The sequence below is a fragment of the Hydra vulgaris genome, chromosome 03 (genome assembly GCF_038396675.1).
Source record: "Hydra vulgaris chromosome 03, alternate assembly HydraT2T_AEP".
Taxonomy (NCBI): Eukaryota; Metazoa; Cnidaria; class Hydrozoa; order Anthoathecata; family Hydridae; genus Hydra; species Hydra vulgaris.
In genome coordinates this window covers 45,412,255-45,431,395 of record NC_088922.1, presented here as the reverse complement: position 1 = coordinate 45,431,395, position 19,141 = coordinate 45,412,255, and the positions used below count along the sequence as shown (strand labels likewise).

General features: G+C 26.9%; 1 protein-coding gene across 1 annotated transcript; it reads right to left on the bottom strand.

Moving 5' to 3' along the window:
- Positions 1–5,886: 5,886 nt before the first annotated feature.
- On the bottom strand, positions 5,887–16,688 carry LOC136078194 (UDP-galactose translocator-like). The gene is made up of 3 exons (XM_065793388.1): positions 16,577–16,688; positions 16,230–16,429; positions 5,887–8,014 (listed from the first exon to the last, which is right to left on the bottom strand). The coding sequence occupies exons 2-3, from the start codon at positions 16,422–16,424 to the stop codon at positions 7,208–7,210; spliced, it is 1,002 nt and encodes a 333-aa protein (XP_065649460.1). The 5' UTR covers positions 16,425–16,429; positions 16,577–16,688; the 3' UTR covers positions 5,887–7,207.
- Positions 16,689–19,141: the final 2,453 nt, after the last annotated feature.

The following is a 19,141-nucleotide window of genomic DNA, read 5'->3' as shown; positions in this document are numbered from 1 at the left end:
GTGAACAAACTGTTACATCATTCCTACTGCTCTTTCAGCAGGATCATTTACAACAACTAGAGATTAAGCAAAATCTTTGAAGATTCTAAAACTTGATTGTGCGCACCAATACTGAGTCTGGTTTGGCACAAATCTCTTTGTATAAATGCATTTTACTTATTGATAAAATATCTAGATATGGTGCCTGGATAGCCTTATCAGATTGCAAATACCATTTTGCATAAAAATATGCTATGAATTCCGCCATGATATTTATTTCTTCTAAAAGTAGTTTATCTTCGTGAACAAATTTAATTTGATTCGAAATAATATGCCATTTTAGATAATATCCTGGTTTCCTAATTTTTATACCTTCAGATGAAAAATAAGCAAAAAACTAGCTCAACTTTTTCTTTTCTTTCGTCTCTTAAAAAATTTTCATTTTTAATTCTTCGCAAAAATTTAGAGACACAATTGCAGCACATTCGATAACAGTTCCTTTTATTTTATTCCAAAGAAATCTTGTAACATTAGTATCATAATTAAATCCAGGAGTTTCAAATATGCCTTTAAGAACTTTAAATAAAAGATTCTCTGGTCCAGATGTCTTTCTTTGAGTCACAACATTACAAATGTGAACAATTTTCAGCTCTAATATGTGGTGTCTACAAGCAAGAAATAATGGATAGATACCTAGATTGTTTGCTATTCTAAAAAGGAAACCCTTTTTAGTTCCAGTATTACTGGGAGTTGTATCATAGCATAGCCCTCCGATGTTTCCTTTGGTTTAATATTCATCACACCTTTATACTGCTTATACTGGAGAATCATCACACCTTTATACTGATCCTTCCCTAAAGAAGATGCTTGATAAGGTACTCCAAGAAGATAAATATCTCTTTCAATATTTAAAAGAACTGCTAATCTGTCATTTTTAAATTGCTTGACTTTTTTTAATTCAAATGTTTTACCATCGAAATAAATGATAGGTGGATATTTCGAGGCTTTTAATGCAGCTTTAATGTCATTTCTGGCTAGTCTACTTATTAATTAAGTTTCCTTTTTTCATATGTGACGAGGCTGCTGAAATGCTGCAATGTAGTTTACTTACATCCACACCAGCTTTATGAACAACAGAAGTGACAACTTTCTGGAGAACTGCAGGAGATATATCATCGATTGATGCTGCAAGTGCAACACTTCCACTGCAAATATCTTTAGGAATTGTGCACTTAATTGTTTTTTCATTTATTTATTTTTTTCTCCTTATCCAGTCTCCAGGTTCAAAGTCTAAACCATTCAACATTTCTGTAAAATTTCAATTTCAAGAATAAACTTTCTATGGCTTTCTTGATCATCTAAAAACTTCAAATGTCCGGCTTTGTCTTTATCTAATCTTTTCTTGTCATGGTATGTCTAAGATTTGGTGTACCAATCCAGAACACTTTATTCATCTTTTGTGTAAAATCATTTTGTTTTTTTAAATCCGAAATTGATCCTCTCTTTTTATGCTTTTTTAATTTGTAATATTCTTTTTCTAGATTACTTAGATGCTTTCTAAGGGTTTTGTCAGAAACTGTTGGAAATCCAGCTTTATTCCGAGGAGCTTTAATCAAAGATAATATGCACTTGCATTTACCATTTTTGCACTGACTCTCTTTCATCTTATTAGCCATGCAATAAAGTATTGATGACTTTTTTGCATTTGTTGATTTTATGTAGTAAAAGTTTTTTAGTATTTCCATTCCAGTTAGGGAAGTTGAACACCTTAATAATATAAAAAAGTATTTATTGATATGTATAATATTAATACTTCAATACTTGATTATTTATTATAAAAGTAATTTTTTTTAGAAAAGATAATATTTTAAGCAATAACGTTATCATTCTTTATACACGTGAATGCATTAAATTATGCATAAAAAGTATAATTTGAGTGCAAAATAAAGAGTGTATAATCATTAATCGAAATAATATCACCTGATATAGCTGGATTAAAAAAAAAAAATTTCTTGACCTATGCTCTCTTTATTTAGTTTTTATTTTCTTTAATATCATAAAACCTAAAATACAGTCATAAAAATGTATAAAAAGATAGTGCTGTCAAAAATAAATACTAATGTATTTTCACAAAAAAAAATTAGAAAGAAAAACAATGAGTTCAAATATACCTGTAAATTCAAGAAAACTACAAATTCATAAATGTATCTATTTTCATAAAATTCTCTCTATATATGCAACAAAACTTCGATATGGTAATCAGTATTATATTTTATTTATTGTAATCTAAACGAGTAAAATTGTTATCGCCATACAAATATAATAAAATAATAATAAAAAAAAAGAATAGTCAATCAAAAATTATATAAAAGTGTATAACAAAGTATTTCATCATTCTTACAATTCGCGTCAAAATAATAATTTTTTTTTTTGGGATTTTTAACACTATTTAACACAATACAACAGCAAAAGTAGGCATATTCTACCTTAACTACCCTTATTTATTTGAAAATGTACATCAATACCTGTCTTATCAAATAAATCAGTTCAAAATTTTGATATTATTACCTCCTCAAATCTTTCGAATATAGTCATTTTTGGACCATTTTTTTTTAATTAAAAGGGGTCTGGGGAAGCACAATAGTAGTTCAATCAGGCTAATTTTTTTCCAAAGTTAGTTTTAACACCAATGTTCCACATTTCAAGGGGTAGTTAATTGAAATTCAAAAATTTCTTTAAAAGCAAGTACTACTAAATAGTTACATCTATTATTACGTCAGAAGTCGTTCTACCGTAATTTTTAATTCGTTTGTTTTCAAATGTTTTATTACGTATTTAATAGCTGATAATTGCTAATAAGTACTATTCAATCGAATATATACTCTGAAAAAAAATTTCATGGATATTTAAAAATAGTAATTTTACTAATCTTAGGTAAACACCAAAAATACAGATCTTCATATATATAATTAATAATAATTATAAAATAGTAATGATAATAATAAAAATAGTATTTAGAGTAATAATATAGATAAACATAAAAATTAATATAGATAAACATAATTTAATATAGATAAACATAAAAACTGCAATAATAATAAAACAGCAAAAACAATAACAATAATAATAGTAATAATAATAATAACAATAATAATAAAAATAAAAAGTCACTTGTTTTTATAAGCACAATAGCTAACTATACGAAGTAACATTTAACTAAATATTTTTATTACATAATATCAATGCAACATTAAACTAAATAAGGCGACATTAAACTAAATAAAAAGTACATACCAATGCAAACTACGCACTAAAACATATAACAATATGAACTATTCACTACAATGCCTAAGGTCTTCATTGTTCACTTCAGATGAAATCGGAGGAGAGATATCAAGATTTGATCAGTCGATCATTTCTAAATGTGAGAGAAACCTTGTGCATAGAGAAAACACGTACCCCAGCAGTGTTATCTTCTCTTCTACACGCAACAATTTTCTTTGCTGCATCAGCCGCTTTTTTTTTGTCTTCATCTTTGATGGCTAACAACAAAACACTTTCAAGATGAGCAAAATAACTGTTTCTGTGCAATATTTTCTAGGCGATTGCTATTGTACAAGGATGATTAAGACTACAAATGCATAAAATGAAGGAGCGCGGAATTTTTTCATAATCATGCAAAAATTCCGTGCTCCTTCAACGCATTTCTAATTTTTCTTGATTAAAAACCAATAGAAACAGTAAACTTTGATGATGTAATCAACAATTTTATCAGACTTATCATGGGTTTTACGGTCGACATTATAACTGAAGCAAGCGATTGGCAAATGTGAGCAACCTGGCATGATTGAGATTTCCGGGAGGAGTATTTGTGAAATACTTCGTCGTTTCTACAACCAGTATTTCTGATATTTACGAGATTATACAAAACTATTAATATATCAATATAAACGAATGATCCTTTTTTTCCAGCCCGTGTTTACATTAGTTCCATCACAAACAACACTTTGTAAAATCAAAAGAGAATTTCTGTCATTTAAAACTGAAACAATTTCTTTCGCAACACCAACTGCTTTACCACTTTTTGGACAAATATGATCAAAGTAGACGCTGTTGGGATATGAGCAAATAATGTAATGATCTTCCTTGATGGTAGTGGTCCTGCTAACTTTACCATCGTCTTGCTCCACTAACCTTAAGGTTTTGTCTATACGGTCATCAATTCTGCATGTTCTTCGACATTTCTTTGTCGCCACAGCTCTCATTGTCTTCTTAATTTTGCTGGATCTAATATGTATTGTGGTGAATCAAATAATGTATCTTTTAAGCAAGCGTTAACGATTTTGTATGCATCTCGGTTGTTAACTTCTGTTTGCTCCATTATTTGACAGAGTTCTTTGTACTAAAATACATTGCAATATTTTGGATCATGTCCACTATGTGAGTTGTCTTCTGAATCAGTAGCTTAGTCATATTCCTCATTATCACCACAACTGCTTTCTTTATCGCTCTTGCAGGAAAGAGTAATTGTCGATGACAAAGCTCGGCATGTTTCTGCATTCTTTTTTCCAAACTGAATTTCAAATACTGAGTGTTCTGTGTCACTTCTGGTTATGATAAACTTTTTCTTCAAGTTCATTATGCAATCTAAAAAGAATAAGAACCAAAAATCATTCGTAATCCACATTTACAAAGAATAAATTAAAAAAGAAACGTTCTCTTGCGAACGTAAATATCAAGTGCCAACAAATCAATTCACAAGCATTCAAAAAAATTATACAATGCGTTAAACTTTAAAGTTAACAATCAAAACATTTAAAGTTTGCATATTTCAATGTTAATATTGCAATAAGCATTCAGAACACTCACAATATTGTGAGTGTTGCATTATCGCGATTATATATTAAAAAACGATCTGATCGTTATTGATTCTATCACGTTCATTACATAAAATCTTATATTTATATACAAATTAAAACTCCCATGACAATTCTTCAACTACAATAATTATTTAAGTAATCCTCGAACGTAATCATAAATAATACGTGAATTTTAACACGATTCTTTACGTGACGTGTTAACGTACGGTTATAATTCACTAGTCTTAAACAAGAGAACAGTGAGAGATAAAGTAAAAATGAAATTAAAAATAGGGTTAATGTCAAATATGGGTATAGTTAATTAAATAAAATACGAAATATTCCATTTGAACTATTGGTGAATTCGAACTACGTAGAAAAGCGTTATTTAAAAAGTTTTAACAAAAGTTGCCCCCTAAGATGTTGAAGGAAGGTTGAATTTTCATTGTTTTCTTATTAATTTCATACTATAGCAACTTTTTGTAGTAGTGACAATAAATTAAAAAATATGATTCACCCTAATAACTAGGCAACTTAATCACAAGTCTCAATACTGTTTTAATAATATTGTGACATAACTTATTGTAAAAACAAAAAAGTAGAAAATAAAATATAGCTAAAACATTAGCTAAAATATATAACTTTTTTTGTACTAAAAAACGGATTTTTAATTTAAATTTATTAGTTCAGTAAACTAAAGTTTGACAGGTCTGTTTCTAAATAAATCTTGTGCAGACCTGTCAATTTTTAGTTTACTGAACTATTAAATTCAAATTGAAAAATTTATTTTCCGCTTTTTAGTAGCAAAAAAGATTTAAAATTATTTTTTTACAAATGTTTTTGCTATATTTTTTCACTAAGTCTAGCTCGAGGCTTGCTGACCATGGAGGTTCTTTGCCTTTCAGTCAACCTCCAGGGTCAGCAAGCCTATGCTCACTCTGGTTACGCTACTGGCTAAGACTTACGCAACGAGGACTATAGTTGTAAATAAGTTAAATAACTTCAGTTTTAAATATAACAGTGGAAATAAATAATAGGAAACAACAACAAAAAAATAATCAAATTTATTAGTAAAAATCAACATTCCTAAATTAACCGTTTTTCTATAACAAAATTCAATTTTTCATTTTTCAATTACAATTACAATCAAGATCATTTTTATCAATCTCTATGTATAAATATGAGAAATAAATTTAATCAACGCCAGCCTAAAAATCGTATTACCAGGCTGAAAATATAACAACAACCGTATAAAAAGAACACAATTTCATTCAAAAAACTATGTCTTATATTATAACTGTATATAAAAAAAAACAACCAAACGTAAACAATTTTCTAAAAATTTTCTAATTATCAATTTTATAAATAATCAAAAAAATTTAAGAAAAATATATATTTTTTTGAAATTAATAAAAATTCTAAAAAAATGTTTCATAACAAACTTTCAATTTTAAGCAGTTAAAACTTATTCTATAGTTTAAAGAATGTATGAAAACAATGAAAATATTTACAAAACATTCGTGATTTTTTTAATAACAATATAGTATTAGACATAATATTTAACCAAATAACCGCAAAATAAATAGTATAAATAAAAACATGTTAAATCTCTAAAATTTCAAAAAAATGTTCCTGAATAAATAAAAAAATATATCTTTTTCTATATTTCAGTGTTAACTAGTGATTTGAGAATTATCTGGGAAAGAATACTTCTAGTAAAAACGACTTTTTATTTAATAAAAACAACAACATATTACTATCAAAACTTTAATTGAAAAAACATTAAAATTTGTAATTTATGAGAAATTACTTTAAATTTAAAAAGTCCTAAAGTTCTAGGAATACATTAATCCCACAATTCCTTAACAAACTGTCACTAAGTACAGATTACACATTGTCACTAAGTAACAAATTAAACATGTTCCCAAATTTTTTTCGTGTATTTGTTACAGATACAAATATACAGATTTTTGCAAATATCCGCTAATTTCAGCTAAAAAAAACTTTAACCTTTTTTTAATTCCTTTTTTTTCCAGAACAAACTTTAATTATTAATAATTATGACTTCTAATTAACATTAACTTTACTTTAAACAGAGTAAAATTTAGTATTTAATTTAAAAGAAGAATTTAAAAATAGAATTTTTACCAGAGGTTTTGCAATCTCAGTAACTTGTATTTTCGTAAGTAAAATTTAATTTTGTTATCAAATTCAAAACTGTTAATAAAGTCTAATGAAAATTTTATATTGAAACAACAAAATCAAGAAAATAAGTGCTATTTTGTTATTGCACATTTAATGGTACTTTAATGTTTATGTCGTTAAAAACATAAATATGATAATTTATGTATTTACTACTTACTAACTTATTACTTATTTTGCGGAAGACCATAAATATAAATAGCAACTATTACTAATATCGAACCTGCAACAAACTCCAAGCTCAATACAAAGTTAAATGCATAAATAGATACTATACATGAAACTATAATGGCGAATGAAGTTGCAAAACCCTTTAATATATTATCTGCATATTTCACTACGACAGCCACTAATAAACCACCAAAAGCCTGCATAAAAATTACAAACCAAACAATTGCAGAGTAACCAAAAAGTAATCCATTTTGCTTTATTTTGGTACCATCATTTGCAATCATTCCAACAGCACCAATTAAAGCACCAAAAATGCCAAGTTGAATATTTCTTAACCATATCGAGACATTTCCAGATCCTTTTAAAATCTTTTCAAAATATACTCCAGCAAATCCTGAGCACAAACTTGAAACAACCACTGCAGTAAGACCAACAATAGGATTTTGTGAGGTAAGGGAATTATTAACTTGATTTGGTTGAAACTGTACTAGCGCTACTCCAACAAATAACAACAATAATGAAAACCATTGACCTTTTGATAAAGATTTATTTAACATAAGAACTGAAAATAAAGCTGTTGTCAAAATCTTTAGTTGGTATGTTACTTGAAATGTAGCAGCATCAAGATTCGATATAGCAATAAATTGCAAATTATTTTGCACAACATAAATAAATGAAGGTATTGCAACTTTAAAAGTTGATAACGGATCTGCAAGTATATTGTTGTAAAGGTATCTCATCCAAGAGCCAAAACTTTTGACTTCTGTAAAAGTTAACACCAAACAAGCCAACAGCTTGAGAATCTGTAATAAATCCAATATACATATATATATGTGTATATATATATATATGTATATGTGTTTTTGTATGTATGTATGTATGTATATATACATACATACACAAACACACATGCACATATACATATATATACATACACATATATATACATATATATACATACATATATATATATACATACATATATATATATATATATATATATATATATATATATATATATATATATATATATATATATATATATATATATATATATATATATATATATATATATATATATATATATTAATGCAGCAATGCTTGTCTTTTTATGCACACAGATGTCATTAAAAAAACAAGAAGTTGCGGGGGCTTCAGTACATACATTGACTTTCAAATAGCCTGACCCGCAACAGAATGCTGCTATATTGACTGAGGTTTTGGCATGGGGAAGCGATCTTTTCTTTCATTATTCTTCGTTTTTTTTTTCTTTTCCTAAAAAATTAAAGCACACTTTTTTACCTTAAGAGCGTAAAAATGATATAGAATATACATATTTTTTTAGCTATATTATTTAAAAATATAAATTAAAAATCGTTATAAAAAATACAGGTTAAAAGTTGCAACGGTATCTGTTGTAAAATTTATGTGATCTGTTATTTGCTAACTGTCCGTATCAAAGTGAGATTAGTTTCCACATGTAGACCAATAATATGTAAACAACTTAAAAGATTGCAAATTATATGAATCAGGAAAACAAGATGAAGTGAGTGAATTTAAAAGAACTGATGTTTGAGGGAAAAAAACTAGAAAGAACTTTTGGAGCTCATAGGAACACTTACAGTAAAAAGATGAGACTTCATGGAAGGACAAGTAACATGAGAATGAACTTCAATCTTTCTTAGAAACAATATGTCGAATCCATTGGATAATTTGCATCTGTGAAGGTTGCATTTCTTAATCGTGCTTGCCAATTTCTTAATCCAGATTCTATTTTTTAACTCTATAAATCTCAAATCTGTCCTTTTATGAAATACTGTTGCCATGTCTTCAAATGCTTTTTCTTAGACAATGTGCAAAAACACTAACCTTCAAGTATTGTCACATCATTGTAATGCTGCTTCTCTTTCTTTTTTCTATAAATACTATAATGGTCACAGCGCTAAAAAGCTAGCGTTTCTTGTGCGATCTACTAAAATCAATTCTTGTGTTACTCTTCATTCAATTCTCATCTTTTTACAGTGACTGTAAGTTTTTTTTTGTTTTTAAGTGCTCCAAAAAATCTAATCTAGTTTTTTTCTTTGAACATCAGTTCTTTGGAATTTATCTCGTTATCCTGATTCATATAATTTACAATCTTTTAAGTCACCTGTTAATCATAATCTTGCTTTATAAACTTCATCTTTTCTCTTCCTGTAACTTCTAACTCTAATAGTGATTGCTTGCAGCCTTGTTGGAAGTGATGATGTTTAGAAAGAAAAAAAAACTTCGCCGTTATATGACCACATAAATAATATTTTATTTTAACGATTTGACAACAGTTATTTGTTTTAAAAATTTGAACATTTCCAAAATGTGCTGAAGAACTATCTAGAGACTTAACTAAAAAAAAAACTTTATTTAAAAAAAGAAAAGAAATATTAACAAAAGAGAAAATATAAAGAACTTAATGAAAACTAAAACACAAAAAATAAAAATATAACTCAAATAAAATAAAATTTAAAAAACTAAAACACTAAAATTATTTTAATCAAGTTTTTAATTATGTTAGAATAATAAACTTCAGATTTTATCTTTAATAATATTTTTTCAATATTATGGAAATAATATTGAAAAAATATTTAAATAAAGTAACAACTTACTTCTAATGATTGTTTAATAAATACGCACATTTAATTTAAAATGTATTGTTTTTTTTACTAATTTTAAAACAGTAAGTTTCTATATAAATACATTCAAGTAAACAATCACGCATTTAAAAATTTGCTCTATGTGTGGTCATATAATAGCATGCGATTGTATGCCTTCCTAACTATATATACACACACACATTTTTATGCCAACCTTTAACAGATTAAGGTCAATAAAATATTGCCGAACTTATTTTTCCTGATTTCGAGGGCTGATATTTAATCAGCCCTCGGAATTAGGAAAAATCGAGCCTCATATTTAACTGTCTTGGTCTCAGTCTTGGTTTTGAAGCAAGAAATCTTGAAGTCTCAAAGACCTGACTTTGAAGTCCTGGTCTTTAAGACCTGAAGTACTGGTCTTGGATCTTTACCACCCTAAACGTTCTTGATCCATACAAAAAATATCACAATGGATAGATTAGTATTAGATAATAAATGGTTGATAACCACAACTTTCCACTCTCATGAAAATTTGTACCTAGAAAGATGTGTACTAAATTTCTTTACACATTTCAAGTCTTCCCGGGAAGCGTGTACAGTCGCACATCTTGTTTGTCCATGTTTTAAGTAATTTTTTTAGACTAACTGACCACAGCAGTTCACATCTTATAAAGCGTTTCAATATTTCGCAGCAAAAAGCTAAATTTATTGACTAAGAAAAAAAAATCTTAAAAAAAGGAAACAAAATTATTCAAAAATATTTAAAAATGTAAATAAAAAAAATTTTTATTAATAAAATTTTTATACAACTTTTGTATAAACGTTATCTTTTATAACGATTTAACAACAATGGAAAGTTTTGATATGCAATTTATTCACGATTTTTATCAGCCCATATAGTTAAGAAACCAATTTGCTATGTACGCTGAAACAATGAGAAATTTTTTTTTTATGTTTATTCGTTTTGTATGTCTTTTTGCTTTTAAAAATGTTTTTTGCTATATTTGTTTTTTTCTTAATACTTATATAATAGAAAAAAAAAAAAGAGAACAAATTTTTTTAGTCCCTGTGTAATAAGTATATAATAAATAATATTTTATAACTAATATACTATGGTTAATGCAAAAGAATTCAAAGACGCTCTGGATGCTCTGGAGAGTAAACTGAGAACTGAATATGAATCAAAAATTAATAATGCTGTAGCAGATTTGAATAATAATATTGATAGAATCATTAGAATCTTGAATAAAGATAGAACCATTAGTAATAACAGTTGCTGATTTAACTAAAAAAAATGAAGATTTAAACAAAAAAGTTGTAAATGCTATTGTTCCTGCCCCGAATGAAGCTTGGAATATTGCAACTGATAGAAAATTGAATAAAACTCAATCTCAGATTGATGTTATTAATACGGTTTCAAATGAAAATAAAAAAATTGTAAAAAAAGAGAAGAACGTTATTATTTTTGGTTTAGAAGAATCAAATAAAACTGATGACGCAGATATAAAGAAAGATGACGAAAGTAAAGTTTCAGATTTAATGGATCAAGTATCGATAGTTAGACATTATTTAATTTGTGTGTTTAGATTAAAATCTAAAAAGGGTATTGCACCAGTAATTGTCGAGTTAAGAAATAAAGAAACAAGAAATGACTTTATAAAAAAATCATACCATAAGTTTAAGGATATTTATGCAAATCCTGATTTAACTGATGCCCAGAGAAACTTGGATAAACAACTCAGAGATAAATGTAGAGAATTAAATAAACCACTAAACCTGAAAGTCGATTGGGATAAAGTTAAAAGCTTTCACCTAGTTAGAAATAAACAAGTGGTGTTGATAAACAAATATCAATCGTTGTTCAAGTCTTCACAGAGTAACACTGACACAAATAATTATAGACATTCTATACATATTCCTTGTCAATATTTATATAACCAATATAACCAATTAAGTGACCCTGATACAGTCACTGGAGGAGGAAAGCATTTGGATTCAAGGTTTAAAAACAAAAAAAATTGATTATTTAACAGGTTGGTAAACAAATGCAACCTCTTTAAATAATAAATTTGATAGATTCATTGATGATATATCCAGATCTAAGGCTCAAGTTATATTTGTCTGCAAGACTTGGTGGTCAGTAATGTTTACAACTAATATTGATAATATCACCACAATCAAAAAGGAAGAAAAAAATTTTACGGAAAAAGGGAAACTATGAAGTGCTAAATTTGTGTTTTAGTAACATAAACTGGGTACAAGAATTTGAAGGGCTTGGTGTTAATAAATGTTACAAAAAATGGCTTAGAAAATATGAAATAGGGTGTGAAAAATATATTCCAACAATGAATTTAGATAAAAACTCTTTTCAACACAAAAACAACTCACTGTGGATGACAAATGAGCTTAAAAGTATTTGTAGAGAAAAACAAAAAAGTTGGTTTAGAAACAGAAATTCAGGTTTTAAAAGTATTTTAGAAGTCAATAAGTATAAAAAATTAAATAAAGATATATAAAACCTTTTCAAAAAAAGTATTCGCAATTTTGAAAGAAACTTGGCACTTAATTCAAAAAACAATCCTAAAAGTGTCTATGCATATATAAATAACAAAACAAGATTTAAAGACTCTATCAAAGCAATAAAGTTACATGATTGTATTATAACTACTGATAATCAAGAGATAGTAAACACTCTTAATGAATTTTTTGCATCTGTTTTTATACAAGATGATTTATCAGAAGAAGTTTTAGGCAACAATTTTTTAAAAAAAAATATCCTGATCTATATTTTAGTATTCCTATAATTCAGAAACATTTAAGTAATTTAAGCATGTACAAATCAGTAGATCCTGATAATGTTCACCCAAAAGTTTTAAGGGAATGTTCAGAATTTTTGTCGAGTTGTTTAGCATTAATATTTCATAAATCTTTTAGTACAGGAACTATTCCAAAGTTATGGTCATGTGCAAACGTTGTTCTATTATTCAAAAAGGGTAATAAACTAGATCCAACAAATTATAGACCAGTTTCATTAACATCAATTGTTGGTAAAATTATGGAGCAAATTATTAGAGATTGTATGATGGTGTTTCTCATTGAAAACAATTTAATTTCTAAAGAGCAACATGGTTTTGTTAACAACAAAAGTTTTATAACAAACCTGTTGGAAACATTAGCTTTAATCATGCAAGCGTATGAAGAGGACATTTCAGTTGATGATTTCAAAAAAACATTTGATTCAGTCTCTCACAGGAAATTACTGAAAAAATTATTTAGACTTGGATTTGGGTCATCTTCATTAAATTGGTGTAAATCATTTTTGTCAGATTGAACTCAGAGAGTGGTGATATATTTCAAGTTGGAAGATGGTTACTAGTGGAGTACCGCAAGGTTCAGTACTCGAACCTCTTTTATTTGTTATCTTCATTAATGACCTATGTAGAGGGATTATTTAAGTCACTAAATTATATGCAGACAATACCAAAGTTACTTCAATCAATCATTGTTATGATGATAATAAATTATTACAAGAGGACATTAACATGTTAGTAAAATGGTCTGAAGATTAGTTAATTAAATTTAATGAATTAAAATGTAAAGTCATGTATATTGGTAAAAAGAATCCTAGATATGAATATAAATTGAACAACTCTGTTTTAACAGAAACAACAATAGAAAAAAATCTTGGGATTTTCATTTCAAATAATCTAGAGTGGAAATATCATACTAATTCAGCTATAGGCAAAGCAAACAGAATGTTTTCAGAATTTTCATTAAAGTTACTATACAAATCGTTAGTACGTCCTCATTTGGAATACGGAGCAGCAGTTTGGAGTCCATTTTGGAAGAAGGACATTGACAATCTTGAACTCATGCAATAAGGGCTACAAGAATCAAATCTTCAAGGGGGAAATCATATGAAGAAAGATTAAAGATACTTGAACTGCCAACTTTGCATGATAGAAGAAGAAGAGGTGATCTGGTTCAAATATATAAGATTTCAAAAGGAAAAGATATTGTTAATTTTCACCACCCTCCATTAAATTTTGAGCTGGAATGATCAAGTAAAAGTAACAATTGTAGAATACGCAGACAATTTACCAATTCAAGAATTCGTCACCATTTCTTCACAAACAGAGTTACAAACAATTGGATGTCTCTTCCTCAATAGATAATAGATAAAGATAACTTAAACCTTTCTAAAAACAGCATTGATAAATATTATGGTTTCTGAACAATATATTTTGCAATCGGCTGTCATAGTCTTAATTCTACGTAATTAAGACTCAACACACCTCAAGTGTGTACAGCATCTTTTCTATTCTATTCTATTCTAAATTGTTATTTATTTGTAAAATATGTTATTTGATTAATAAATTTTGTAATGACAGAATAAGTTAAATAAAAGAACAGCATGGCTTCTTTAATAAATGTATTTACTGAATTTGATATGTCTGAATTTGTTTCTTTTATATTGTTTAATTTCCAATGCTAATACCAGACAACACCAGAGAAAGGTGGGGAGGGGGGCACATAGCAGGGGCACAGGCTTGTGCCCCATCCACATTCGAAACGCATGTTGTTGGCCCTGAATATGAATTACTAGAGATAATGAGCATAATGATTGCTCTGTTAAGAAAAATGCATTTAAAAACTTAAAAAAAAGTTTTAAATAAGTTTTAAATATTTTGTTAAAAACGTTCAGTAAATTAACAAGGCACTAGCCCACAAGCTTTTGGAGCATCGTCAATAACAATAGTTCATCAGGAAATAAAATATCGGGTTTAAATGCACAATTTGGATAATCCTACCAAAGTGCAGATTATTTCAATAGGGGTATTGAAAACAACAAAATATTTTATATTTAAATATTAGCATTGACAACTTCTTAGTTTTTACATGAAAAACTTGTTAAAAGAAATATTTTTTTTAACAAATAAATAGCAACTAGTTTTCTTGCTTTTCTGCGCATTAATAAAAACAGTAAAGTTTAGCAGAAATATTAAAAAAAAAAAATTAAAAACTGTACATGTTTCTAGCGCAAACTAAAAAGCATTTCCTTATTATACTGACTAAAAATAGTCACAAAATAATTGCATATCAAAAAATATTTTTATTTTTGCTATATTCTTATCTACTTTTTCCCTTGACTTGTATCAATTTTGGTAGTGGAAAATAACAAACACCCTAAAAATAAGGAGACAAAAACAATGTTGAGGTATATTATTTTTTTGACAACAAATATCTTTACTTAATATTCCAATTTTTTTTGGCTTATTTTATTTAGATTTTCTATTTTGTATAGCTTTCGGTTCTTTTCTTTGAATATTGCTGTTTTATTCTCTTTAGTTTCTTATAGCTTTATTTTGCCACAAACTCTTAAAACGCTTACTATATAAAAACGTCTATAAAGTTATAATAAATTTTATAAAATAGTAAAAGATTGTTTGATAAAATATCAAAACAATTTACAGTCTAAAGAAGTCTAATATCTACAAAATAAACCAGGTGATTTAAATTCTTGAGCAGAGCAAGATTCAAGTCAACATAATAAGGACCTTCAAATTTGTTATGAAAACCAAGTTCTGATTTCCTTTAAAATAAGAAAGAAATGTTTCTAATCTAATAATAAAGATTCCACAGAGGATCTGAATAAGAAAAAAAGGAAAGCCAGCGCATTACAAATTAGGGAGATTTCAACAATCTAAATAAATAAGTTGAAAGAATGCTTCAAACCTTCAATTCAAAATACTCTGTTTCTAAAAAGGTTGACACTGTTTGAGTTTGAGTCCCAAATGTCAACAGTGGTTGTAAAAATGGGAGAAATGTTATGACATTTGTTCTTAAAATAACAGACCAAGTATTATAAATTAGACGCAAAACATGGTAAGGAACTAAAATAATATACATAGTGAAATGTTTATTTATGGCAATAAAATTTCTCAGACAATGATTTCACTAATAGGAAATACAAGAATGTCATCGAAGACTGGGGGCCAAGGCTATAGTTGACGTGAATGTAAATGTGGCTGTGAACTGACAAGTATAAGTGCTTTAAATAAAAAGCTTTATCTAACTGGAAATGTTACCAAATTGGAAGCTGCTCTAATATATATATATATATATATATATATATATATATATATATATATATATATATATATATATATATATATATATATATATATATTTATTTATTTATATATATATATATATTTATATATATATATATATATATATATATATATATATATATATATATATATATATATATATATATATATATATATATATATATATATATATATATATATATATATATATATATAATCAATGACTTTTATTTGAACATAAATAAAAGTTTTTGAAAATTATAAAATTTTATTACCTCAGCCAAAAATACTGCTGTACTAGAAATGTACATATCACCTTTAAGTGTTCTGGAATATCGTATGGTAAGAATTAATCCAGCATTTTGAAAAATTAACACTGCTAAGCTAATATATTTTAAATTCGAAGGTTCGCTTGTTATTTTCATTTCTTTTTCTTTTTCTATAGATATTGTTGTATCCGATTTCATCATTTTACCTGAATTAAAATTACAAACGTAACAAAATATATTTTAGCTTTTTCTATGTTTACATACGCAAAAATTCTTGTTATCTCCGAAAGTAACCTTGGTAAGTAAATACTTTTAAAAAAACACTGGTAATGGAAAAGAGAGTAACTGCGTACACTTTGACTGCAGTCTTGTTTTTTATGTAAGAAAACTCAGTTTCTATCTAAAATTAAGAAAAATAGCTTTGCTTAAGTAAAAATGACGCTTGCTGAAATTACCTATATAAGTAAAGTAATTGGAGAGTGGGACGAATGGCATCAGATTAGCATTAGTCATGGCAACAATCGGATTTGCTTTTTATATAGCAATAACTAGTCATAACAAAAACTTCTCCCACTTAGCCGTTAAATATATTTGTTATACATTTCGTCCAGTATTATCTTGCTCTATCTACAAATGTAATGAATAAAATGTTATACTAATATGTAAAACAAATACAAAAAAATATATATATAAATAAATACAATGTTCTATGTAATATAATATAATATATTATATCAGGTAGAACATTGTATTTATTTATATATATATATAGTTTTTGTATTTGTTTTATATATTAGATAGAACATTTTATTTATTACATTTGTAGATAGAACAAAATAATACTGAGGGGACGTTCAATTTATGCTACTAAGGACTTGCCATAAAATGACGATAGGCAAAACAATCCATTAACTTTTAGGAAAAAAATTTAGGTAGTTGATATTAAACCAACATGAAAATGAACTGGGTTTAATTGATTGTTAAATTAATCGTAGGCCCAAACAACTTTTTTAGTTTTCTGTCGTTTTTACGTCACCTTCCTCCACCCACCTTTGTGATCTCTTCAGGACGTCCCTGATTATAATTGCATATATTTTGTAATCATTAGTATAAATAATGAAGAAAAAAAAGAGTTTTATTCAAATAAAGTAAACGAGAGAATGAATTAAAAGATATAATAAAATGGTTATGTATTTTGCTCTTAATTAGTTATTGAATAAACTTTTTGCAATATTTTTTCACCAGATTGTAAAGAATTCATTTCTGAATACGATGATTTGAAATTTTAGTAATAGATATTTTAAATGGTTTTAAAAAGTTAATGCTGCTATTATTAAATTAAACCTATCGTTTTACGCAAGTCAAAAATCTTTTTCAAGCTTTTCTTGGAATGATCACGCAAAGATTGATAGCAAAAGCTCAAATTAGGCGTGTAAGACAAAATCATAATCAAAATAACTTAAGAGCACCTTTCTGTACTTTACTAGATTTAGATTTATAATTAAAACAAAATATACATTATTAAATGCTTTAGATAAAAATATGAAATTAAATGATAAAACTATGAAATGAACAAAAAACCAACTTTTGTATACTTTTGAAGCATGGCATTTAGACAAGTCACCTGCCTATTGTATATATTTTATTATTTTTTAGGTTTCATCTAGATAATGCATAAAAATGACATAATTTGGTCAATAATTCTGAAATATTTGTCAAACTTTGAAGTCCAATATCTAAAGACCAAAAAAAAAATTTTTTTTAATATTTTAGAATTGATCTTCTAGCATGAAAAGCAACAACATATTTAAAAAATAACAATTTTAAAGAGAGTTACTAATGAGCTTTGCCTAATTCTTGCAGATATCGGTGTTGAGCCAATTAAATGCAAATTATTGTTTTAATTAAAACGTTATCAAGTACTAATTGGGAAAACTATTAAAGTTCCCTTTGGGGATATCTATTATAGATGTCGTTATTATGAGTCTCGTTTTCATGCAGCCAGATATCAACCATATCAGACAACAAGAGAGCGAGCGTGGAATTAAATTATTAATCGATTACTTTAATTTATTTACTCCGTGGTTTCCGTTGTTGTTTTACGTAAGAGTGTAATTTTAAAACATAAAATTAAGATACAAGATAATTTAAACACAAAGAGAAATTGCATTTTCAATCAGATTTTGTTGATATCTGACTAATATTGCAATCAAATATCAATGGACTTGAGCGCTCTACTCTATTAGTTCTAAATAAATCTTCTTTGTGTTTAAATTATCTTGTATTTTAATTATATATTATAAATAAACTCGATTTATAATTACACTCTTACGTAAAACTACATAGAGACCACGGAGAGAATTAGTTAAAGTCTACAATTCAAAATCAAGATAAATAAAGAATAAGGGGCTCAATAAACCAGCTTAACAAATTTGTTGTTTATTAGATATATAGAACTGTACCTTGTGAGCCTCTTCTGCGTATACTTGGAGCATTAAATATATATAAAATTAACTTACACCAAGTTTTAATGTTCATGTATAAAACAAATATAGGACTATCTCCTGAAATATTTCAATCCTATTTTGACAAAATAGTTCATAAATATCCAACAAAATTTTCAAATAACAACTTTGTTGTCCCAAAATATAATTCAAAACTAACTTCATATTCAGTTCTTTATCGTGGACCTTACTTGTGGAAAATGTTTCGCAAGATTTTAAATACACATAAAACTAGTATAGAGCAATTTAAAGATGAATCAAAACAGGCATTCTTACTTATGGATTTTAATATATCTGATTTTAAATGTTTTTTAAAATTAAAACTCAAATACAAAAAAATAATTAATACAAAAAGTGTATCAATATTTTTTTTTCATTACCTTAATTATGGTATTACCTTTATGGCGTTTGCTA